This window comes from Scyliorhinus canicula, chromosome 16, assembly GCF_902713615.1.
Source record: "Scyliorhinus canicula chromosome 16, sScyCan1.1, whole genome shotgun sequence".
Lineage (NCBI taxonomy): Eukaryota > Metazoa > Chordata > Chondrichthyes > Carcharhiniformes > Scyliorhinidae > Scyliorhinus > Scyliorhinus canicula.
The window spans coordinates 71,984,783-72,011,533 of NC_052161.1; the positions used below are offsets into that span (position 1 = coordinate 71,984,783).

At 50.4% G+C, this 26,751-nt stretch overlaps 1 protein-coding gene across 1 annotated transcript in view; it reads right to left on the reverse strand.

Annotated features, from left to right (window-relative positions):
• The window catches only part of LOC119979766 (rhotekin-2-like), a 61,585-nt gene extending 35,399 nt beyond the window's left edge, over positions 1 to 26,186 (reverse strand). Inside the window, exon 1 of the mRNA XM_038822398.1 lies at positions 25,879 to 26,186. Within this exon, the coding sequence (XP_038678326.1) occupies positions 25,879 to 25,896 (18 nt within the window). The 5' untranslated portion in view covers positions 25,897 to 26,186. The remainder of the gene's footprint in view (positions 1 to 25,878) is intronic.
• Positions 26,187 to 26,751: the final 565 nt, after the last annotated feature.

Here is a 26,751-nt window from a genome sequence, read left to right on the forward strand (position 1 = left end):
CAACTTCCAAGTTTTAAGTTGAATATGATTGGTACCATAGAAAAGTGACAGCGCAGAAAGAGGCCATTCAGCCATCAAGTCTGCACCCAGGAAAAAAAAATAAACTAGCCACCCATCTGGATCCCACTTTCCAACACCTGATCCATAGTCTAGCAGGTTACAGCACTTCAGATCCAGAAGCCTTTTAAATGGGTTAAGTGTTTCAGCCGCAACGTAATTTGGACATTCTGAATACTCCCTCTGTGTACTCGAGCAGGGGCCGGAATGTGGCGACTAGGGGATTTTCACAGCAACTTCATTGCAGTGTTAATGTAAGCCTACTTGTGGCAATAATAAAGATTATTATTATTAACACCAACTTGGCAGCAAATTCCAGATGCCCACCACCCTCTGGGTGAAAGGTTTTTTCCTCATATCTCCTCTAATTATTCATCAATCATGCCTCCTGGTAATTGACCCCTCAGTGAGGGGAAAACGAGTCTGTCTTGTCTACCCTGTGTAGGCCCCTCGTAATATTGTCCACCTCAATTCGGTCACCCCTTAGCCTCCTCGTTTCTAAGGAAAACAATCCCAGCTTATCCAATCTCTGCTCATAGCTGCAATTTTCGAGCCCTGGCAACATTCTTGTAAATCTCCTCTGCGCTTTCTCCAGAGCAATTATGTCCTTCCTGTAATGTGGCGACTAGAACGGTACACAAAACCCCAGCCGTGGCCAAACCTGCGTTTTGTAGAGTTCCTGCGTTTGTATAAAATACCTCACTCAATAAAAGGAAAACATTCCATGCTTTCTTGACCACCTTATCACCTGTCCCACAATCTTCAGAGACCTCTGGATATGCACACCAAGGTCTCTCACTTCCCCAACCCCTCAATATTTTTTTGTTTATTAGGTATTCCCCTGCTTTGTTTTCCCTCCTCCATTACCTCACACATTTCTGGACTGATTTTCATTTGCCACTTCTCTGCCCACTCAACCAAACCATTGATATCTTTCTGGAGTCAGCAGCTATCCTCTTCATTAGCAATTACACAGCCATTTTATTAATCTGAAAATTTCTCAATCGTGCCTCCCTCGTTTAAGTGCGTATCATTAATATATACAACAAACAGCGAGGGGGCCAGCACTGAGCCCTGTGGACCACCACTGAAAACTGCTTTTCGTTTCCAAAAACATCCATCAAACTGCCTTGGGCAGACAAGTGGCAAGTAACATTTGCAACACACAAATGTCAGGCAATGACCATTTCCAACAGAGAGGATCTAACCATCTGACATTCAATGGCATTACCATCACTGAATCCCCCACGAGCAACATTCTGGGGTTACCATTCACCTGAAATTGAACTGGACTAGCCATACAAATAATGTGGCTACAAGAGGTCAGAGGCTGACTTCCGGTTGCGGCTATGACCAGCTAAGTCGCACGTTTGGCTGCTCCTGCTACAAAGGTGTTTTCGGGCCGATTGGAGGGCCCCAACGGCGCTGTAAGGACAAATCCCGGTGGGGGAAGGCTCCTTGAAGAGAACCAGACCAACTTTATGGTCGGTACCCGGAGTGGGGTGGTAAAGAAAGCAACAGCAGCTCCCAAAAAAAAGCGGGGGAAGAAGACCAAAATGGCGGCCGGTGGAGCACCCGAGGAATGGAGGAAATGGGCGGAGGAGCAGCAGGCCGCTCTCCTGCGCTTCTTTACGGAGCTGAAAATGGAGCTCTTGGAGTCAATGAATGCGACGACCACCAGGCTGATGGGAGCCCAGGCGACCCAAGAGGCGTCGATTCGGGAGCTGCAACAGGAGATGACTGTGAGGGAGGAGGAGGCCACGGTCCTCGTGGGAAAGGTAGAGGTGCACGAGGCACTCCACCTGAAATGGCAGAGCCGTTTTGAGGAGCTGGATACCCGAATGAGGCGGAAGAACCTGAGGATCTTGGGCCTGGCAGAAGGCCTGGAGGGGTCAGACCTCCCGGGATATGTAGCAGAAATGCTGAGCTCCCTGATGGGGGCAGGGGCCGTCCCTTCGCCCCTGGAGCTGGAAGAGGCCTACAGGGTCATGGCTAGGAGGCCAAGAGCAAATGAGCCCCCGAGGGCGGTGCTGGTGCGGTTCCAGCGACTCAGCGACCGTGAGAGAGTGCTGGAGTGGGCCAAGAGGGAAAGGAGCAGCAAGTGGGAGAATTCGACGGTGAGGGTCTACCAGGACTGGAGTGCGGAGGTGGCAAAGCGGCGGGCCCGGTACAACCGGACGAAGGCGGTGCTACATGCAAAACGGATCAGGTTCGGAATGCTGCAGCCAGCGCGCTTGTGGGTCACCTACAGGAACCAACACCACTATTTTGAGTCCCCAGAGGAGGCGTGGGCCTTTGTACAGGAAGAGAAACTGGACTCGAATTAGACCCAGGGGATACTTGGAGGCCGTAGCCGCTCGGGTACTTTCAGCTGAATTCTTTGTTTGGATTTTGAACTCTTGCTGTGGTTTTTCTTCTGATGTTTTTTCCCCCTTTGCCAACTTCCCTTAGTTATTGTGGTTATTTATGGTTATTTATGGTTATTTATGCTGTTTGGTAGAGGGCGACTGTTAAGTACATTGTTATTTGTTATTTATCTGTTATTTATAATGTTAAGTTGGGGAGGTGGGACGGGGGGGGAGAGCAGATCGGGGATATGGGCTCCTAGGGGGGGTTCTTTTACAGGCATGGACGGGGACGGGGGTGGAACTGAAGATGGCGGGGTGGGGTGTGGCAGGGCGAAAGCGCGGGCTTTCCTGTGTTTTCCCGCGCGCGGGGCAGAGGAGGGGGGAGGGGAGGAGTGCGGGGCGTGGCTAGCAATGGCGACCTTTCCCGCGCTGGAGCGGGGCCAGGGAGGAGTGGCAAGGGGGGGGGAGGCCCCCCCCCCGAGCCGGGGGGAGTCGGAGTGGGGCAGGAGCAGCCGGGTCAGCGTGAACCAGCTGACTTACGGGAGTACGATGGAGGGTACATCGCGGCTAGGAGGGGTCCTAGCCTGGGGGGGGGGGAGGGGGGTTAGGGAGGGACACCGGGTTGCTGCTGAAAAGACCAGAAACGGGAAGTGGAGGACTGGAGAGGTGGGGGGAGGGGGACATCGCCATGGGGAGCGGGTCAGAAGGGGAGGGTCGACCCGGGGCGAGCAGGGAACAGGACATGGCTAATCGGCAGGGGAAGGGGGCGGGTCGTCCCGCGACCCGGCTGATCACTTGGAACGTGAGGGGGTTGAATGGGCCGGTCAAGAGATCAAGGGTATTCTCACACCTGAAGGGACTGAAGGCTGATGTAGCAATGTTACAGGAGACCCATTTGAAGGTAGTGGACCAGGTTCGCCTGAGAAGGGGGTGGGTGGGACAGGTGTTCCACTCTGGATTGGACGCAAAGAACCGGGGGGGTGGCGATTCTGGTGGGAAAGAGGGTGTCGTTCGTGGCGGAGGAGGTGGTGGCGGATAAGGAGGGTAGGTATGTGATGGTGAAGGGTAAGCTGCAGGGGGAGAAAGTGGTGATGGTCAACGTATATGCCCCGAACTGGGATGACGCGGGTTTTATGAGGCGCCTATTGGGCCTCATTCCGGGACTGGAGGCAGGGGGCTTGATCATGGGGGGGGACTTTAACACAGAGCTGGACCCCGGGCTAGACAGATCGAGCGCAAGGACCAATAGGAGGCCGGCAGCGGCAGAAGTGCTGAGGGGGTACATGGAGCAGATGGGAGGAGTAGACCCATGGAGGTTTGGTAGGCCGAGGGCGAGGGAGTATTCCTTTTTCTCCCACGTCCATAGAGTGTACTCCAGAATCGATTTCTTCGTGTTGAGCAGGGGGCTGATCCCGAGGGTACGGGAAGCTGAGTACTCGGCCATTGCGATCTCTGATCATGCACCGCATTGGGTGGATGTGGAAATGGGGGAGGCGCGGGACCAGCGCCCGCTGTGGCGGCTGGATGTGGGGCTGTTAGCGGACGACGAGGTGTGTAAAAGGGTCCGGAAGAGCATTGAGAGCTATCTGGACTTGAATGACACGGGTGAGGTGCAGGTGGGGATGGTCTGGGAGGCCCTGAAGGCAGTGATCAGGGGAGAGCTGATCTCCATAAGGGCGCATAGAGAAAGAAAGGAGAGGCAGGAGAGGGAGAGGCTGGTGGGGGAGCTATTGGAAGTGGATAGGAGATATGCGGAGGCACCAGAGGAGGGGCTGCTGGAAGAACGGCGCAGCCTGCAGGTCAAGTTCGACCTGCTGACCACCAGGAAGGCAGAGACGCAGTGGAGAAGGGCACAGGGCGCGGTCTATGAGTATGGGGAAAAGGCGAGCAGGATGCTGGCACACCAGCTTCGCAAACGAGATGCGGCTAGGGAGATTGGGGGAGTGAAGGAGAGGGGCGGGAAGGTAGTGCAGAAGGGGCAAGAAGTGAACGGGGTCTTCAGGGATTTTTACAAGGAGTTGTATCGGTCTGAGCCGCCGACAAGGAGAGGGGGAATGGAGGACTTCCTAAACAAATTGAGGTTCCCAAGGGTCCAGGAGGGGCTGGTAGAAGGGCTGGGGGCGCCAATAGGGCTAGAGGAGCTAGTCAAGGGAATAGGTCAGATGCAAGCGGGGAAGGCGCCGGGGCCAGATGGGTTCCCGGTGGAATTCTATAAGAAAAATGTGGACTTGGTGGGACCGGTACTGGTACGAGCCTTTAATGAGGCGCGAGAGGGGGGGGTTCTGCCCCCGACAATGTCGCAGGCTCTGATCTCCCTGATATTGAAGCGGGATAAAGACCCCGTGCAGTGCGGGTCCTACAGGCCTATCTCGCTTCTGAACGTGGATGCCAAGTTGCTGGCAAAGATCCTGGCAGCTAGAATAGAGGATTGTGTGCCAGGGGTAATCCATGAGGACCAGACGGGGTTCGTGAAGGGGCGGCAGCTCAACACGAACGTGCGGAGATTGCTGAATGTAATTATGATGCCGGCAGTGGAGGGGGAGGCTGAGATAGTGGTAGCGCTGGACGCGGAGAAGGCATTCGATAGGGTGGAGTGGGAGTACCTGTGGGAGACGTTGAAACGGTTTGGGTTTGGGGAAGGGTTTATTAAGTGGGTGAAGTTGCTCTACTCGGCCCCGACGGCGAGTGTAGTGACAAACGGGAGGAGGTCGGAGTATTTCGGGCTCCACCGAGGGACCAGGCAGGGATGTCCCCTATCCCCCCTACTTTTCGCACTGGCGATTGAACCGTTGGCGATGGCACTGAGGGGTTCAGGGGGGTGGAGAGGACTGACTAGGGGAGGGGAGGAACATCGAGTATCGCTGTATGCGGATGATCTACTGCTGTACGTGGCAGACCCAGAAGGGGGAATGCCGGAGATAATGGAACTATTAGCAGAGTTTGGGGACTTTTCGGGGTACAAATTAAATTTGGGCAAAAGCGAGGTTTTTGTGATACACCCGGGGGACCAGGGAGAGGGTATTGGGAGACTCCCCTTCAAGCGAGCAGGAAAGAGCTTTAGGTACTTAGGGGTGCAGGTGGCAAGGAACTGGGGGACCCTCCACAAGTTGAACTTTTCCAGGCTGGTGGAACAGATGGAGGAGGAGTTTAAGAGGTGGGACATGGTACCGTTGTCGCTGGCGGGGAGGGTGCAGTCAATCAAAATGACGGTCCTCCCAAGGTTCTTGTTTTTATTTCAGTGCTTGCCCATCTTCCTCCCTAGGGCCTTCTTCAAAAAGGTGACGAGTAGCATCATGAGCTACGTGTGGGCGCATGGCACCCCAAGGGTGAGGAGGGTCTTTTTGGAGCGGAGTAGGGACAGTGGAGGGCTGGCACTGCCCAATCTCTCGGGGTACTACTGGGCGGCAAATGTGTCAATGGTGCGCAAGTGGATGATGGAAGGGGAGGGGGCAGCTTGGAAACGAATGGAGAGGGCGTCCTGTGGCAACACAAGCCTGGGGGCCCTAGTAACGGCACCATGGCCGCTCCCCCCCACGAGGTACACCACGAGCCCGGTGGTGGCGGCCACCCTCAAGATATGGGGGCAGTGGAGGCGACATAGGGGTGAAATGGGAGGTCTGTTGGCGGCGCCAATAAGAGGGAACCATAGATTCATCCCGGGGAACATCGACGGGGGATTTCAGAGCTGGTACAGGGTGGGCATACGGCAGCTGAAGGACCTGTTTATAGAGGGGAGGTTTGCGAGCCTGGGAGGGCTGGAGGAGAAGTTTGAGCTCCCCCCGGGAAACATGTTCAGATATTTACAAGTGAAGGCATTTGCTAGGCGGCAGGTGGAGGGGTTTCCCCTGCTCCCCAGTAAGGGGGCGAGTGATAGGGTGCTCTCGGGGGTCTGGGTCGGAGGGGGGAAGATATCAGACATCTACAAGATAATGCAGGAGGCGGAAGCAGCATCGGGGGAGGAGCTGAAAGCCAAGTGGGAAGGGGAGCTGGGAGAGCAGATAGAAGACGGGACGTGGGCGGATGCACTGGAGAAGGTCAACTCTTCCTCCTCGTGTGCGAGACTGAGCCTCATTCAATTTAAGGTGCTGCATAGAGCTCACATGACGGGGACAAGGATGAGCCGGTTCTTTGGGGGTGAGGACAGGTGTGTCAGATGTCTGGGAAGCCCAGCGAACCATGTGCATATGTTCTGGGCATGTCCGGTGCTGGAAGGGTTCTGGAAGGGGGTGGCAAGGACGGTGTCGAAGGTGGTGGGGTCCACGGTCAAACCAGGATGGGGGCTTGCGATCTTTGGGGTCGGGGTAGAACCGGGGGTACAGGAGGCTAGGGAGGCCGGAATACTGGCCTTTGCGTCCCTAGTGGCTCGACGAAGGATATTAATTCAATGGAAGGACGCGAGGCCTCCAAGCGTTGAAACTTGGATTAACGATATGGCTAGCTATATTCAGCTAGAAAGGATCAAATTTGCCCTGAGAGGGTCGGTACAGGGATTCGCCAGGCGGGTGGCAACCTTTCCTTGACTTTTTAGATCAGAGATAGACGTTCGGGGTCGTGGCAGCAGCAACCCGGGGGGGGGGGGGGGGGGGGGGGGGGGGGGGAAGCAAGGGTCGTGGGGGGACACGCACGACTGTAACGCGGGCAAGCCTGCTCGCTGCTCATGTCTGAAACTGTAGGCTGCCTTGGTTGTTAAGGTCGCCTGGGGGGGGGGGGGGGGGGAGGGAGGAGGACTGGTGCGCGCGAGAGGGCGGGCGAGGGAGGGACATTTGCCTAGAGGGATTGTGTTGTAAATAATTTAAAAATTAGTAGGGGTAAATGTCTGTATGGAAAAACTCTTTCAATAAAAATTATTTAAAAAAAAAAAGAGGTCAGAGGCTAGGAATCCTATGACGAGCAATTCACCTCCTGACTCTCCAAACCTTGTCCACCATCTACAGGACAGAAGACGTCGGGAGTGTGATGGAATACTCTCCACTTGCCTGGGTGAGTGCATCTCCAGCAAATCAAGATGCTCGACACATCCAGGACGAAGACTGTTTGATGAGCACCACTTCCACAAATGTTTGATGCACAGTAGCACTATGTACCATCCACAAAATGCACTGCAGGAACTCACCAAGGCTCCTTGGGCAGCACCTTCCAAAGCCGTGACCACTACCATCCAGAAGAACAAGGGCAGCAGATACCTGGGAATACCATCGCCTGGACGCTCTCCTCCAATCGACTCACCATCCTGGCTTGGAAATATATTGCCATTCTTTCACTGTTGCTGGGTCAAAATCCTGGAACTCCCTCTCTAACAGCACTGTGGGTGTACCTACATCACATGGACTGCAGCGGTTCAAGAAGGCAGCTCTCCACCACCTTCTCCAGGACAATTAAGAATGGGCAATAAATGCTGGCCTAGCCGGTGAGGTCCTGTAAATAGAATTTACTTTGTTTATAGAAAGAGCAATCCCAGATTCAGCACTGATGGGAGGCAAGGGGGAATGGGGTAGGTGATGAAGGGAGATGGCGATGTTATTGGGTCTCCTGTTGTTTGCTGGGGCTATGGCAGAGTTGAGTGAATATCCATGTTATTCTCGAACTAGCAGTGTTAAATACTGGCACTGGGTACCCTGAAATAGGAACGGTTTCCCTCCTTGTGAAAAAAAACCCAACAAATCTCAAGTACAAAAATATTTCAGTGATTATAGAGCCTGTGTTAACCAGCCGATCAGGCAAGTTTTGTTCTGTATTTGTATAATCTGGGAGCCATACTTTAGGAAGGATGTGGCGGCCTTGGAGAGAGGACAGAGGAGATTCACAACTATTATGCCAGGGATAAAGAACTGGAGCTATGAGGATAGATTGGAGAGGTTGGGTCTGTTTCCCTGGGAGAAACAAAGGTTGAGGACTTGACAGAGGTATTCAGGAACCTGAGAGGTATGGACATGGTAAATAGTCCCTCTCAAGGGAGCATCAAGAACTAGGGGGCACAGATTCAAACTGATCAGCAAAAGGAGTATAAGTGGTGAGGGGGAAAATATTTTTTCACCCAGCGGGAGTCTAGAACAAACTTCCTGAGGGGGCGATGGAGGCAGGATCGATCAAAGTATCCAAAAGGGAATAGGATTGCTATCTGAAAAGACGAATGTGCAAGGTAACGGGAATAAGGCAGGAGATTGGGACTATGTAGGTCTGCACGTGGCACAGCGGTTAGCACTGCTGCCTCTTGGCTCCGAGGACCCGGGTTCGATCCCGGCCCCGGGTCACTGTCCGTGTGGGTTTTGCACATGCACCCCATGCCTGCATGGGTCTCACACCCGCAACCCAAAGATGTACAGGATAGGTGGATTGGCCATGCTAAATTGGCCCTTAATTAAAAAAATAGAGTTGGGCACTTTTAAAACAAAAGTTGGGACTAGGTAGAATGCTCTTCCAGAGAAAGTGCAGATTTGACGGGCTGAATGGCCTCCTTCTACACTGTAATGATTCTGTGATAATCCTCTTGCTATTAATTTAAATTCTATGACAACAACAACCTCTCCTGCTTGCATGACAAGCATTTCACACCGAATCTTGGCCTTTAAGTCTTCATCAGTGGTGACAACAGAAACCAAAACAGTTAATTTTCCAGGGTGAAGGACTGCAACCCAGTTTCAGCAAGTTAAACAGGTACAGAATTGATGTTCTGCCACAAGATGGTGCCAGCATACTGTGCACAGCAGAAACAGGTGGTTAGCCTCTCCAGCCAATGTCTGCATTCATGTTCCACACAAGCCTCGTTGCACTGTGACAAGCTCACACATTAACAGCAGACAGGTTAAGCCACTGATCCAGACTATTTATAATGATGCAAATGGTTGGGATTACTCTTTCAGATAGCTGTGAAGCAAACTATACAAATCAGGTTGAGGTATATTTATATAATTAAAATGATCAATAAAATACACGTGTAAGGTACAGTAAAGTCGCCATCACAGAATAAACAGTGCAGAAGAGGCCCTTTGGCCCATCGAGTCTGCACTGACGAATTAAAACCACCTGACCTGCCTACCTAATCCCATTTGTCAATACTTGGCCCATGGCCTTGAATGTTATGACATGCCAAGTACTTTTTGAAGGATGTGAGGCAACCCACCCCTACCACCCTCCCAGACCGTCACCACTTTCTTGGTAAAAAACCTTTCCTCAAATCCTCGCGAAAACTCTTGCTCCTCGCTTTGAACTTGTATTCCTCGTAACCGACCCTTCAACTAAGGGAAACAGCTGCTCCCTATCCACCCTGTCCATGCCCCCCATAATCTTGCACATGTCAATCAGGTCGCCCCGCAGTCTTCTCTGCTCCAGAGAAAACAACCCAAGCCTATTCAACCTCTTCATAACTTAAATGTTCCATCCCAGGAAACATCTTGGCGAATCGCCTCTGCAGCCCCTCCATTGCAACCACATCCTTCCTATAATGTGGTGACCAGAAATGCACACAGAGGGCAGCACAGTGGCGCAGTGGGTTAGCCCTGATGCCTCACAGCGCCAAGGTCCCAGGATCGATCCTGGCTCTGGATCGCTGTCCGTGTCAAGTTTACACATTCTCCCCGTGTTTGCGTGGGTTTCGTCCCCACAACCCAAAGATGTGCAGGTAGGTGGACTGGCCACGCTAAATGAAATGAAATGAAAAATGAAAATTGCTTATTGTCACGAGTAGGCTTCGAATGAAGTTACTGTGAAAAGCCCCTAGTCGCCACATTCCGGCGCCTGTTCGGGGAGGCTGTTACGGGAATCGAACCGTGCTGCTGGCTTGCCTAGGTCTGCTTTCAAAGCCAGCGATTTAGCCCAGTGAGCTAAATTGCCCTGAAAATTGGAAAAAATGAATTGGATACTCTAAATTAAAAAAAAGAGAAATGCACACAGTACTACAGCTGTGGCCTCAAAAGTTCTATATAATTCCAACATGACCTTGCTGCTTTTGTAATCTATGCCTCGATGGATAAAGGCAAGTGTCCCATATGACTTTTTCCACCACCCTATTAACCTTCCCATCTGTCTTCAGAGATCTATGGACAAACATGCCAAGGTCCCTTTGATCCTTGGAACTTCCCAGTGTCAGACCATTCATTGGATACTTCCTTGTCAAATTACCCCTTCCAAAGTCTATCACCTCACACCTTTCAGGGTTAAATTCCATCTGCCACTTTTCTGCCCATTTGACCATCCCATCGATAATCTTTCTGCACTCAACCTCACTGTTAACCACCCGGCCAATCTTTGTGTCATCAGCAAACTTAATGATCCTACCCCTGACATAGTCATCTTTGTCGTTTATATAAATGACAAACAATAGGGGACCCAGCACGGATCCCTGTGGTACGCCACTGGCTTCCAGTCACTAAAGCAGACGTCTGTCATCACCCCCCGTCTCCTGCACCTAAGCCAATTTTGAATCCACCTCATCAAGTTACCCTGTGTCCCATGTGCATTTGCCTTCTTTATAAGTCTCCCATGAGGGATCTTGTCAAAGGCTTTGCTGAAATCCATGTAAAGAACATCAACTGCACTACTCTAATCTACACACCTGGTCACATGCTCAAAAATGTCAATCAGATTTGTTCGGCATGACTTCCCTCTGACAAAGCCATGCTGACTATCCCTGATCAAACCTCGCCTATCCCAAGTGGAGATAGATTCTCTCCTTCAGAATTTTTCCCTACCATAGTCCCAGATAACCAGAGGCTGCTTTTCCCCTTTGAGGGGGAGAGCTGACTGGTGGTGATTTAACTTGAGGATCACCACACCTCAAGGTTGGGAAGGCGGGGCCTTCATGAATAACCTCAGCCAGTACAGAATCGAACCCATGCTGCTGGCCTTGCTCTGCGTCATGAACCAGCTGTCTAGCCAAGGGAGCTAAATGTAAAATGTAGATATCCAGGCCTTCCAATAACTTACATTTATATAGCACCGAGGTAGTGAAACATAAGACCATAAGACATAGGAGTGGAAGTAAGGCCATTCGGCCCATCGAGTCCACTCCGCCATTCAATCATGGCTGATGGGCATTTCAACTCCACCTACCAGCATTCTCCCCGTAGCCCTTAATTCCTCGCGACATCAAGAATTTATCTATCTCTGCCTTGAAGCCATTTAGCGTCCCGGCCTCCACTGCACTCCGCGGCAATGAATTCCACAGGCCCACCACTCTCTGGCTGAAGAAATGTCTCCGCATTTCTGTTCTGAATTTACCCCCTCTAATTCTAAGGCTGTGCCCACGCGTCCTCGTCTCCTCGCCTAACGGAAACAGTTTCTTTGCGTCCACCCTTTCTAAGCCATGTATTATCTTGTAAGTTTCTATTAGATCTCCCCTTAACCTTCTAAACTCCAATGAATACAATCCCAGGATCCTCAGCCGTTCATCATATGTTAGACCCGCCATTCCAGGGATCATCCGTGTGAATCTCCGCTGGACACGCTCCAGTGCCAGTATGTCCTTCCTGAGATGTGGGGCCCAAAACTGGACACAGTACTCCAAATGGGGCCTAACCAGAGCCTTATAAAGGCTCAGTAGCACATCGCTGCTTTTATATTCCAACCCTCTTGAGATAAATGACAACATTGCATTCGCTTTCTTAATCACAGATTCAACCTGCATGTTTACCTTTAGGGAATCCTCGACTAGCACTCCCAGATCCCTTTGTACTTTGGCATTATGAATTTTCTCACCGTTTAGAAAGTAGTCTATGCTTGGATTCTTTTTTCCAAAGTGCAAGACCTCACATTTTCTCACGTTGAATTGCATCAGCCATTTCCTGCACCACTCTCCCAAACTGTCTAGATCCTTCTGCAGCCTCCCCACTTCCTCAGCACTACCTGCCTGACCACCTAACTTTGTATCATCGGCAAACTTCGCTAGAATGCCCCCAGTCCCTTCATCCAGATCATTAATATATATGGTGAACAGCTGCGGCCCCAACACTGAACCCTGTGGGACACCACTGGTCACCGGCTGCCATTCCGAAAAAGAACCTTTTATCCCAACTCTCTGCCTTCTGTCAGACAGCCAATCCTCAACCCATGCCAGTAGCTCACCTCGAACACCATGGGCCCTCATCTTACTCAGCAGCCTCCTGTGTGGCACCTTATCAAAGGCCTTTTGGAAATCCAGATAGACCACATCCACTGGGTTTCCCTGGTCTAACCTACTTGTCACCTCCTCAAAGAATTCTAACAGGTTCGTCAGGCACGACCTCCCCTTACTAAATCCATGTTGACTTGTTCTAATCCGACCCTGCTCTTCCAAGAATTTAGAAATCTCATCCTTAACGATCGATTCTAGAATTTTACCAACAACCGAGGTTAGGCTAATTGGCCTATAATTTTCCATCTTTTGTCTTGATCCTTTCTTGAACAAGGGGGTTACAACAGCGATTTTCCAATCGTCCGGGACTTTCCCTGACTCCAGTGATTTTTGAAAGATCTGAACCAACGCTTCCGCTATTTCTTCAGCCACCTCTCTCAGAACTCTAGGGTGTAGCCCATCGGGGCCAGGAGATTTGTCAATTTTAAGACCTTTTAGCTTTTTTAGCACCATCTCTTTTGTAATGGCAACCATACTCAACTCAGCCCCCTGACCCTCTATAATTTTTGGGATATTACTCATGTCTTCCACTGTGAAGACAGACGCAAAGTACTTATTAAGTTCTCCAGCCATTTCCTCGTCTCCCATCACTAGCCTTCCGGAATCAGTTTGAATTGGCCCAATGTCTACTTTGGCCTGTCGTTTGTTTCTTATGTATTGAAAGAAACTTTTACTATCATTTCTTATATTACTGGCTAGCCTGCCTTCATATTTGATCCTCTCCTTCCTTATTTGTCTCTTTGTTAACCTCTGTTTGTTTTTGTAGCCTTCCCAATCTTCTGATTTCCCAGTGCTTTTGGCCACTTTATAGGATCTCTCTTTTTCTTTGATACATTTCCTGACCTCCTTTGTCAGCCATGGCTGTCTAATCCCTCCCCGGAACATCACAAGGCATTTCACAAGGGCTTTATAGGACAACATTTGAAACCAAGCCACATAGATATATAAAAAAAGAAACATATTCTGGCTGTAGGCCATAGAAAATGCAGTAAAACAGAACATGTTCTGGCGACAGGTCACAGACCTGAATTGTTAACTTCTCTCCAAAGATGCTGCCAGAGATGTTGGGTTTTTCCAGCATTTCTGTTTTTATTTCAGATTTCTACAATTTGCTGAATTTTGCTTTTGTAAAGAATTATTAAGAGAGATGATCAAATGTTTAGTTAAGGAAGTTGGGTTTGACGGAGCAAACTAAAGGAGAATGATCGAGAGATTTTCAGAAGGAATTCCAAAGCTCAGGACCCCTGCAGCTAAAGGCCCCCTCACACCCCACACATAACAAATCTGGGATTCTCAAAGAGGAAGTGCAGGTATCTTGGAGGATTGTAGGGCAGGAGGAGATTACAGAGATAAGAGGTGAGGCCATGGAGTGGGGGCGAAATTGGAAAACAAGGATGGCAATTAAAAAAAAAAAATTTGGAGTACCCAATTCAGTTTTTCCAATTGAGGGGCAATTTAGCGTGGCCAATCCACCTACCCTGCACATCTTTGGGTTGTGGGGGTGAAACCCACGCAGACACGGGGAGAATGTGCAAACTCCACACGGACAGTGACCCGGGGCCAGGATTCAAACCCGGGTCCTCAGCGCCGTAGGCAGCAATGCTAACCACTGTGCCACCGTGCTGCTCCTCCATTCCATTCCTGAGCTCACTCCATCTTTCTCTCTGGCAACCATCTGAGGTCGAACCAAACTGGTCAAACTTTGCTGGTACATCTGACCCAGAGATGATTTGACCCTGAGATGAGCTTATGACCACATAGCCATACCATCACAACCTTTTTCTACCCTTGTAACATTGCTCAACTCCACCCCTGCCTCAATTGGTTAGCACTGCTGCCTCAGAGTGTCAGGAACCAGAGTTCAATACTGGCCTTGTCTGTGCGGAGTTTACATGTTCCCCCCTGTCTGCGTCAAGCCCCGTTCACCCATCACCCCGGTACTTGTTGAACTATATTGGCCCCTAGTTAAGCAATACCTCTAATTTAAAATTCTAACCCTCGTTTTCAAATCCCTCCATGGCCTCGATTCTCACCATCTCTGTAATCAAGCAGTGAGAGTGGCCAAAGACAAAGATGTCGGAATTTTGTTTCTGCGACAAAGAATCAGAGAGGGACATTTCTTGGACCCAACTTCCCCGATGTGTCCAGGGAAGCTCCAGAACATAAACAAACAAGCTGAGTTTACTTTGGAACTCAACGTAGACAGTTTTACATAATGCAGTTCCAGGAGGTTGTATATCACAAGCTTAAATGAGGTTTTACAGCAAATGTTATGCAATACAAACATGTTATGTTCCATATGTACACTTGACACCACCCAGCTCCACTTACCATCACCTCTCTGAACCATCTCTATACTCGCAGACTGCTTGCTCGACATCTATTACTGGACGAGCAGAAATTTCTCCCAATTAAATATTGGGAAGGCGGGAAGTCTGGTGGCGGCCATCTAGGAAAGGTCGCACAGAAGGTGGCTCCTGCTTAGGAATTCAGTTTTTGGCCCTTTTTGCCTGTTTGACGGGTACTGCTCAGGAAGAAAAGTGGTGCTGTTTGAGAGTTTTGGTTCCTCCTCCGGTGTGAGATGTCTGGAGGTTATAATAAGAGGAACAAGTCAAATAACACACCCTCGTCTGACTTCGAAGGCCCTCATGTCGCAGGAGGGGAGAAAATGGCGGCGGCATGCTGGGCTTGATAAGGCCAAGATGGCTCGGTACAAGAGCAAAGTGCGGTTCGGAGTGATATACTCCACTTACCTTCAGATCACATTTAGACGGGATCATTACTTCGACACACTGGAGGAGGCGAATGACTTTGTAAAGAAGCATGGACTGGGAAGGAATGAATAAAGTTGCCTCTCGGTAGACGACTGGAAGGCTGGTGGAATTCCTAATGGAGGAGTTTAGAAACAGAGACAAGCAGTCTCTGGTGACCTGGTGAAGGCGATTGAGGTAGCAGTGGCATCTATTCGGTAACTTTGGACAGGATGGAACAACGGCTGTCGGTGCAGGGCTCGACGATTCAGGAGGTGGAGGAGACGGTCACGGGCCAAAGTGATCGGATCACCTCCTTGGTGGCGATGTTGGCGGAGGGGCAGAAAATATCGAAGGCCAAGGCCGACGACCTGGAGAATTGCGCCAGACTCCAAAATTTGAGGAGAGTTGGGCTGCCAGAGGGCATAGAAGGTGAGTGCGCCACGGATTATCTGGCAAAGATATTTGGGAAGCTGGTAGGGGAATCCTCCAGAAGTAGACCCGGGCCCACCTGTCTTTGCGACAGAAGCCCAGATCTGGGGAGCTGCCACGGACGATCGTAGTCCGACTCCGCAGGTATCTGGAAACTGAAAAAATCATGAGGTGTGCGAAGGACATTCGAGAATGCAGATGGGAGGGACATCTTTGTCAGAATCTATCAGATCTATCAGTTGGGGCAGAAGTGGCAAAAAGGCCACTTTGTTTGATAAGGCCAAGATGGCTCGGTATAAGAGCAAAGTGCGGTTCGGAGTGATGTACCCCACTTACCTTCAGATCACATTTAGACGGGATCGTTACTTTGACACACTGGAGGAGGCAAATGATTTGTAAAGAAGCATGGACTGGGAAGGAATGAATAAAGTTGTTGGTTACACTTGTGTGCTGGCTTTTTAAAAAAAATGTTTTTGTTTTCATGTTGTCTTTTTTTTCTGGGTTATTGGTGTTATGTTTATTATTGTATTGTTGGAAATAGTCAGTAATATTGTGGGAGGGTTGGGTGTGAGAATGGGTTGTTTGATATTAAAGCTTGGTTCGGGTAGGGGGGCTGTTTGCTGATTCAATGGGTGTATGATTTTGATTTTTCCCCAAAAAGGGCGTCACTCTGCTGCTAGCAGTTATGCTAGTTAACGGGAGCGAAGTGGGGGAGAGAGCTGCGGCTGGATATCAGTGCGGGAGGTTTCTTGTTTCTTTTGTTTATTAAGATAGCAAGCCAGGTGGGACTGGATTTAGTTTTTTGGGATTGTTGGGAGTTGGGTGGGGTGTTTGTTTGATGTTGGGGTGGGGGGGGGGGTAGGGATGGGGAGGAGTCAGGAGGGGTAGATTGCTGACGATGAAGGTTTCTTTGTTGACGGACTGGTTTGAGGGGGGTAGCGGCATCCATCTTGGGTGGGCCTGGAGCCGATGTGAGGTGGGGCCTTGCGGGTGGGATATGGTTGTTCATAGTTCAATCAGGCTGGTTACATGGACCGTGAGGGGGTTAAATGGGCCAGTTAAAAGGTTCAGGGTGTTTGCTCATCTAAAGAGTTTGAAGGCGGGCATGGTTTTCTTGCAGGAGACACATCTGAAAGTTCGAGATTAGACAAAGCTGCAGAAAGGGGGGGGGGGGGGGGGGGGGGGGATTTGTTGAGAGGACAAAGGGGACCGCGGTGCTGGTCAATAGGAGGGCGACTTTTTTGGTCGCTGATATTTTGGTGGACTCAGGGGAAGATATGTGTGGTGATTGGGGTGTTGCCGGACACTCCGGTGGTCTTGGTGAATGTATACGTGCCGAACTGTGATGACATGGACTCCATCAAAAGGGTGCTGGCGGCAGGCCCAAGCTTGACTCGCATCAGTTAACCCTGGGGAACGACTTTGTGTGTTATACGTCAGCCCCAAATCTTTAGAACATCAGGTGTGGCTAATCAAGTGTTCATGGAACAAATGGTGGGGTTTGACCAGTGGAGGTTCAGATATCTGAGGGAGAAGGAGTTTTCGAATCTACTCCTGTGTTGATTTCTTTGTAGTGGACAAGTTGTTACTCCCCGGGGTTGTGGGGGCGGGGTACCCAGCGATTGTAACATCAGATCTTGCCCCACACTGTGCGGATATGTAGTCGGAGAAGGGCTGCTTTCAGAGACCCCTGTGGAGGTTGGACATGGGGCTGCTTGTGGACGAGGAGTTTTCTGAGAGGATAGTTTCAATTGGAAATTACGTGGATTTTAATAAGAATGAGGAGGTTTCACCTTCCACGTTTCGGGAAGCACCGAAATCAGTCATCGGGAGCGGGGAGAAATCATTTAATTGAAGGCCATAGAGATAAGTCTAGTAAAGTAGAAAGGCAGAGGTTGGTGGATTCTATCCCAGTCATGGACCAGCAACACACTTGGGGACACACTTGGGGGGGTGTGTGTGTGGTATACAAATCCAAGCCTCCGGAGGATGATTTGACGATGGTACGGTTTCTGGGTGGGTAGGTTTTCTCAGGGGTGAAAAGGAAAAGGCAGGAGCTGGAGGCGCCGCTTGGGTTGGAGGAAATGATGAAATGTATCTGTTCAATGCAATTGTGGAAACCACTGGGCCCGGCCGGATTCCCTGTGGAATTTTATAAACGTTTCACGACTGTGTCGGGACCGCCACCTGTTGAACATGTTTAATGATTCTCTGTCCTAGGGGCCAGGGGTTTTGTCAGCCACACCAACCTCCTTGATCTTGAAAAAGGATAAAGATCCCAAGGAGTGGTGTGGATCATATTGGCCCATCTCTCTGTTGAATGCAGATGCAAAGTTGCTGACTAAGGTGCTAGCAACCCGTTTGGACGGGTGCCTGCCGCGGGTAATTCCTGAGGATCAGGCAGGTTTTGTTAAGGGCCGGCAGCTGTCAGCCAATGTTAGGAGACTTGCGAATGAGGTGATGTCCTCCTTCCCGGGGCCTGATCCAGAAGTACAATGTCCACAGACACGGAAAAAGTGTTTGACAGGGAGTGGGGATACCTTTTTGAGGTATTGGGAGTGATTTAGCTTTGGACCTAATTTAATTTCGTAGATTAGGCTTTTGTATAGGGTATCCACACCCAACATCCGTACCAGTAGACTAAGTGCAGAGTACTTTTGGTTATATAGGGAAACAGGGCAGGGATCTTCACTGTCCCATCACTGTTTGCTTTGGCGATTGAGACGTTAGCCATTGCACTTAGGTCATCGGTGAGGTGCAAGGGTATCGAGAGGGGAGGTAGGGAGTATAGGGTGTCCCTCTGTGCGGACGATTTTGTTATATGTTACAGATTCTCTCTCTAATGCGGGGAGAATAATGGAGGTGCTTAAGAAGTTTGGTTCCTCGTCAGGATATAGATTGAACGTGGGCAAGAGTGAGGTTTTTCTGGTGGACCCTCCGGGGATGGGAGCGGATCTGGAGAGGCGACCGTTTCAGCTGGCCAGGACTATCATAGTCATAGAATTTACAGTGCAGAAGGAGGCCATTCGGCCCATCGAGTCTGCTTCGACTCTTGGAAAGAGCAGCCTACCAAGGTCAACACCTCCACCCTATCCCCATAACCCAGTAACTCCACCCAACACTAAGGGCAATTTTGGACACTAAGGGCAATTTAGCATGGCCAATCCACCTAACCTGCACATCTTTGGACTGTGGGAGGAAACCGAAGCACCCAGAGGAAACCCACGCACACATGGGATGTGCAGACTCCGCACAGACAGTGACCCAAGCCGGAATCGAACCTGGGACCCTGGAGCTGTGAAGCAATTGTGCTATCCACAACGCCCTTAGACTAGTTTTAGATATCGGAGAATACGGCATGGGCGTTCGATCCTGAGCCTCAGGAGACTCTGATGCCGACATAGTTACGTGAACCCAGATGCTCATTTAAATATGCCAATCTGGACCCCGCCCAGTGAGGGCGAGATCCAAATCGTGACATTTCGCAAGGGGCCCAGAGTGTCGCAATTCTCAACGGCCTCATCTTGTCACTGAGTCGGGTGTGACGAGGCTGTTCAATTGGGCCTCATGTCTTCAGTCAACATATTTGTTGATGCTGACTTTTACCGGTGCGGTTGTGTTCAACTTTCCTCACTGGTCAATGAAGCTAAGCAATTTTAGAGAATACAGAGATTAGGGTACAAGTTGAGGAGAGGCCAACCTCACAATGCTTTATCAAGAAACTGAGTTTGACGTACAAAAAAGTTCAGCAAAACTGTTCCCATCCCTAAACTAACACCGAGAAGTCAGAGAGGTGCTGCCGGGACAAAGATGCTAACCAGTCCGAAAAGGAGCTCTCGTCAGTTGTCACCTACAAGAGTCCGGGGATTTTGAGATGTGACGGAAAAGCTTGCCCTTGGCAGGTGTGGCAGTGAAAGCTGCACAGTTGGCAGCCATGCTCAGGGACATCCGTCACCTCACGCTCCGGATCACATTAGTTTTCACAACTGCCCCAGGAATCTGCACTTTGTGACCTGCGATCCCCAATTGCACTTCACCCAGCAGTTCCCCTCACCCTGACAGTGCTGATGAACCATCAATCGAACGCGAGACGAGTTGCTGTACAAAAGTTAGGCTTTAATAAGGTAGAAGTTAGCCCTGCGGTCGACTACAGTAAATGGACAACCGCCGGGCGTTCTGGGTATTTATACCTCACTCTGGAGGCGGGGTTAACTCAGCTTCTCGACCAATCGGGGAGCCGTCACATGACTGGTCTCAACCAATCGGTCGAGAGGCACATGACCGACCAGGGCCAATGGTAAGCCAGTGTTCTGCACCAATGGCAGACAGCTATGCAAATCATACCACCCTGACAGTGCCATGTCCAACTAGTGGCACAGGTGGCCAGGGGCAGGCACACTCCCCACACAGGAAACCAGCACCCCACCGCCCCCCCCTAGAAACAACATCAAATCAGTTCCCGATCTATCGTGGTGTTCGGACGTTTGTAGTGGTGTTGTGTTCTTTTTAAATGTTTACACTGCGATAGATTTCAAATGCACCTCTACCAGAGCCAGGGAAAATACTTCAAAAGGGCAGCATTGCAGAATCAAAAAGCTGGAATTCCATCAAACAGCGGCGATTTCTCATTCTCCAACCTGACGAGTCCTAGATATCTGCACTCCTCTAATTCAGGCACCTTGAGCATGGCCACGAATTCTGTCACAAATAAGCTAACTAACTATTGGTGAACAAGTCTCATCACTTTGCTGATGATGATCGAGAGTAGACTGATGGAGCAGTAATTGACCGGAATAGTGTACAGGACATATCTGGGAGATTTTCCAAATTGCCGGGTAGATGCCAATGTTGTAGCTGTACTGGAATAACTTGGCTAAGGGAATGTTCTCGAGCACAAGTCTTCAGTACTTTTGCCAGAATATTGACAGGGTCCACAGCCTTTGCAGTATCCAGTGCCTTCAGCCATTTCTTGAATTTAAAAAATGAATTCACAGGATGTGGTCGTTGCTGGCTAGGCCAGCATTTATTCCCCATCCCTCGAGAAGGTGGTGGTGAGCTGCCTTCGTGAGCTGCTGCAATCCCAGTGGCTTAGGTGCACCCAGTGTTGTTCGGGAAAGAGTTCCAGGGTTTTGACCCCGTGACAGTGAAGGAACGGTGATATATTAGTTAAGGTGGTGAGTGACTTGGAGGATATCGTCCAGGTAATTGTGTTCCCATGTGTCTGCTGACCTTATCCTGCCAGGTGGTAGCAGGTGGAAAGTGCTGCCCGAGGAGCCTTTGTGCAGCACGGATAGCATAGTGGTTAGCACAATTGCTTCACAGCTCCAGGGTCCCAGATTTGATTCCCGACTTTGATCACTGTCTGTGCGGAGTCTGCACGATCTCCCAGCGTGCGCGCGGGTTTCCTCCGGGTGCTCCGGTTTCCTCCCACAGTCCAAAGATGTGCAGGTTAGGTGGATTGGCCATGCTAAATTGCCCTTAGTGTCCAAAATTGCCCTTAGTGTTGGGTGGGTTACTGGGTTATGGGGATAGGGTGGGGGTGTGGGCTTGGGTAGTGTGCTCTTTCCAAGAGCCGGTGCAGACTCGATGGGCCGAATGGCCTCCTTCTGCACTGTAAAATCTACGAAAATCTCTCGTTGGCGAGTTCCTGCAATGCACCTTGTAGATGGCACACACAGTTGCTATGTATTGATGGTTGGGCAAATAGATTTTTGTGGCAATCAAGCGGCTACTTTGTCCTGGATAGTGTTGAGTTTCTTGAGCATTGTTGGAGCTGCACTCATCCAGGCTAGTGGAGTGTATTGCATCTCATTTCAGGCATGTGTCTTGTAGGTGATGGACAGGTTTGGGGAGTCAGGAGGTATGTTACTCAGGATTCCTAGCCTTTGACCTGTTCTTGGAGCCACAGTATTTTTGTGGCTAGTCCAGTTCAGTTTCTGGTCAATGATAACCCCAGGATGTTGATAGTGGGGCAATTCAGTGACGGTGATGCCATTGAATGTCAAGGGCTGATAGTTAGATTCTCTCTTATCAGAGATGGTCATTGCCTGGCACTTGTGTGGAACGAAAGATACATGTCATTTGTCCGCCCAAGTCTGGACATTGTCAAGGTCTTGTTGCATTTGCACATGGACAGCTTCATTATCTGATCAGATGCAAATGGTGCTGAAAGCGAACATTTTGGAGAGTATGGGAAGGCTTATGGGCATGCTGGGGAGGTTTGGGGTACAAACTGAATGTAGGGAAAAGCGAGGTTTTCCCGGCGAGTGAGCTGGGACAGCGGGCTAATTTAGGGGAGATGCCATTTACGGTAGTGAGGGATAGGTTTAGGTATTTGGGGATTCAGGTAGCGAGTGAATGGACGGGGCCCCATAAGTGGAACTTAAGGAAGCTGGTGGAGGAGGCCAGGGAGGATCTTAAGAGGTGGGATACACTGCACTTAATGTTGGCGCGGGGGGTCCAAGTGGTGAAAATGAATATTCAGCTGAGTTTCTTGTTTATCTTTCAGGCTCTCCCGATCTTTATACTAAAGGCCCTTTTTTTGGAAAGTGGACACAATCATTTCAGACTTTGTATGGGTGGGGAAGGTGCCGAGGGGGAGAGGGCCCTACGACAGAGGCAGAGGCAGCATGGGGGGGGGTTGGCGTTGGCAAACCTGATTCATTATTATTGATGTGGAGATGCCGGCGTTGGACTGGGGTGAGCACAGTAAGAAGTCTTACAACACTAGGTTAAAGTCCAACAGGTTTGATTCAAACACGAGCTTTCGGAGCGCCTGAGGTCCTGAGGAAGGAGCTACGCTCCGAAAGCTCGTGTTTGAATCAAACCTGTTGGACTTTAACCTAGTGTTGTAAGACTTCTTACTGTCATTATTATTGGGCGGTGAATGTGGACAAGGTGCGGCGGTGGTGGGAAGGAGAAGTGGTAGAGTGGGTTAGGATGGAGGAGGAATCTTGTAAGGGGGTCTAGTTTCAAGGCTACGGTGATGGCAGCATTGCCAATGGTTTCGAGTAGGTATTCAGGGAGCCCGGTGGTGCAGTCCACAGTAAAGATATGGAATCAGTAGAAGAGGCATTTTAGGGTGGAAGGGCTGTCGATGTTAATGCCGCTGTGCGAGAATCATGGGTTTGAGCCGGGGGGGGGATGGATAGTGTATACAGGAGGTGGAGGGAAGTGGGGCTGGTCAAAGTGAGGGATCTGTATTTGGAGGAAGGGTTCGCCATTCTGGAGGAGCTAAGGGAGAGGGTAGAACTGCCGAGGGGGAGTGAGTTCAGGTACCTGCAGGTTAGGGACTTTACGCGAAAGGTGTGGAGTGGGTTCTCTAGGTTGCCAGGAAAAACCCTGCTGGAGCGACTGCTGTTTCCGGATGTGGAAGGGGAGGGAAGAATTGGGGATATATACAAGTGTCTGGAGGAGCAGGGAGGCGAGCGGGTGGTGAAGATCAAAGAGAAACAGGAAGCAGAGTTGGGAGGGATCAATTGGGAAGTATGCAGTGAGGCACTGCAAGTTTACAGTTTAAGGTGATCCAGTTCAAGGTGGTGCACAGGGTGCATACGACTCAGGTGAGAATGAGTGGGTTCTTTCAGGGAGTAGCAGATGAGTGTGAAAGGTGTGGGCTGGAGCCAGCGAATCACGCGCACATGTTTTGGGGTTGCAAAAAATTGGGAGGATTCTGGCAGGAGTGTTCGCGGTCTTAGCCAGGACAATTGGAGCTTGATCCGGACCCTTTGGTGGCGATATTTGGGGTTTCACAGAAGCCGGAGCTCATGGAGAAGAGGAAGGCCGATGTCATGGTCTTCGCCTCTCTGGCTACACGGCGGAGAATTTTACTGGAGTGGCGGTCGGCATCGCCATCGGGAGTAGCGGCTTGGTAGGGTGACCTGTACTTGGAGAAGATAAAGTATCAGTTAAGGCGCTCTGCAGGGGAGTTTGAGAAAAGGTGGGGGATGTTTGTGACTGTGTTTGAGGAGCTGTTCGTTGCGGGGATTTGGGGGGGGGGGGGGGGAAGGAAAAATTATGTACAGACCGTATAGTTGAGCTGGGAAGTATGCTTCCTGGGGGGTTTATTTGCTGTAACCTGTTTACATACATGTTTGCAATAAAATACATTTAAAAAAAAAGAAAGCGAATATTTTCCTTGACCTTATGATGGAAGGGAGGAAATTGATGAAGCAGCTGAAGACGGTTGGGCCTAGGACGCTACCCTGAGGAACCCCTGTAGTGATGTCCCAGGACTGAGATGATTGACCTCCAACCACCACAACCATCTTCCTTTATGTCAGGTATGCTCCAACCAGCAGAGAGTCTGCCCCCGATTCCCATTGACTCGTTATGCTAGGGCTCCTTGATACCACACTCGCCGAATGCGGTCTTGATATCAAGGGCAGTCATTCTCACCTCTGGAGTCCAGCTCTTTTGTCCATGTTTGAACCAAGGCTGTAAGGGGGTCAGGAGTCGAGTGACCTAGCAGAACCCAAACTAAGCGTAGTCAGCAGGTTATTGCTAAGCAAGTGACGCTTGATAGCACTGTCAGTGACCCCTTCCAGCACTTTACTGATGAATGAGTAGACTGATGGAGCGGTAATTGGCCGGGTTGGATTTGTCCAACTTGTGTACAGGACATACCTGGGCAATTTTCTACATTGCCGGGTAGATGCCAGTGTTGTAGCTGTACTGGAACAGATTTTCTAGGGGCACGGCAAGTTCTGAAGCACATGTCTTCAGTACTATTGCCAGAATATTGTCAGGGCCTATAGCCTTTTCAGTATCCAGTGCCTTCAGCCTTTTCTTTATGTCACATGGACTGAATCAAATTGGCTGAAGGCTGATATCTGTTGTGCTGGGACCTCTTGAGATGGGTCATCTACTCGGCACTTCTGGCTGAAGATTGTTGCGAATGCTTCAGCCTTGTCTTTTGCACTGATATGCTCGGCTTCTCCATTATTGAGGATGAGGATATTTGTGGAACTCCTCCTCCAATGAGTTTAATCGTCCACGACCATTCACGGCCGGATGTGGCAGGACTGCAGAGTTTAGATCTGATGCATTTCTTGCGCAATTGCTTTGCTGTTTATGTTGTTTGGCACACAAGTAGTCCCGTGCTGTAACTTCACCAGGTTGACACCTCATTTTTAGGTATGCCTGGTGCTGTTCCTGGCATACTCTCCTGCACTCTTCGTTGAACCAGGGTTGATCCCCTAGCTTAGTGGTAATGGTAGAGGGGGGGGGGGGGGGCTTTGCTGAGATTAAAGATTGTGGTGGAGTACAATTCTGCTGCTGTTGGTGGCCCACAGCGTCTCATGGATGTCCAGTCTTGAGTTGCTAGGTCTGTTCGAAGTCTATCCCATTTAGCATGGGGGTAGTGCCACACAACACGATAGAGGATACCCTCAATCTTGAGGAATCTTGTCTCCACAAGGACTCTGTTGTGGTCACTCCTACCGATACTGCCACGGACAGATGCATCTGTGGCAGGCAAGATGGTGAGGATGAGATCCAGTATGTTTTTCCCTCATTGGTTCCCTCACCACATGCCGCAGTCCCAATCTAGCAGCTATACCCTTTAGGAATCGGCCAGCAGTGATGCCACCAGGCCACACTTGGTGATGGACAATGAAGTCCCCCACCCAGAGTACGTTCTGCGCCTTGGCCACCCTCACTCATTGCTTCCTCCAAGTGGTGTTCAACATGGAGAATTGCATCAGAACACAACACAAAATGTTTTGCTGCAAGTTTCAAGGCATAATGGTCTTTGAAGTTATGGAGAGAGTAGGCACTTAATTAGCTCCTGTGGGTGGGAGCGGATGCTTGGGATGAGAGGCTGTTTGGAAATCCACAGTAAAAGCCGGATCATCTGCACAACGTTCGGTTTAGGCAACGACTCTAACGTTGAAAAGGAACTATTGGCCAGTCAACAATGGGAGCAGAGACAAAGAGGCAGTCAGCAGGAGCTGGGTGAAAGGAGGTGATTGCAGAGGCTGGTCTTGTTAGTTGTACCTAGCCAAAGGGCTCACTCCCGGGTGGAGCTTGACAGTGACCCCAGCTCCAGTTCTGCACAAAACCCTGGCCGCAAATGCAGTGCCGGGATGGATGGGCGGTTTAAATAATCTGCGGAGGAGAGCTCCCGAACGCAGCACCATCGCGGGGGCTCTCTCCATACCGTCCCCGAAACCCCACCGCTCACCTTGGGGTCGCTGCCCATCGCTCATCCACTCGCTGCTGTCTCTCCACGCCGGACACCTGCGCTCCCGGGCCAACGTTCCAATCACCCCGGCCAAACGTTCGAATCTCGCGCTCCTGGGCCAACGTCAACGTTCGAAACTCGCGCGCCTCCACCTTACAGGTTCCGGGAGCGCGCCGCTGGAACAACCATAAGAGGCGGAGCGTGGAACCAGGAGCCAGCGCTGACTAAATCAGGACAGTTTCACCTCCTCAAACAAATTAACATTGTCCTCCGATTTGTTTATTTTTTTTGCAAATGGTTTATTGCAGAAGGCCCTCCTGTTGCACAAGAGGCTTGGGAGGAAGGGGGCGGGGGTGTGGTCAGGGGGCATGGTCAGTTAGTCGCTGACAATGTTCCCTTCGACAAGAAAGGTGCTGTGAGCCAGCTCTGAGCTGCATCTCTCAGGAAACCAGGCACACGCCATTAATCACTGCCCCTTAATGGCACAGCAGGTTGAATCGTGCAGCTTGATGGTTTAAGCGATATACTGATAACTGGGATGAAGGGGTCATACGAAATGAGGAGCAGAAGGAGGCCATATTGGGCCCCTCGAGCCTGCTCAGCCATTCAATAAAATCATGGCTGATCAGTTTGTGTTTTCTGTTCCTGGTGCCCATCTACTCCAGATAACCTTTGATTCCCTTGCCTAACGAGAACCTTTCTACCTCCGACTTAAAAAGATTTAGTGACCCCGCCTCCACCGCCTTCTGAGGCAGAGGTTCATAGTCGCACAACCCTCTTTTGAGAAAAATGTCTCCTCATCTCTGTCCTATAAGGGTGACCCTGGATTCTGGACTCATCCACAAGAGGAAACATTCTTTCCACGTCCACCTT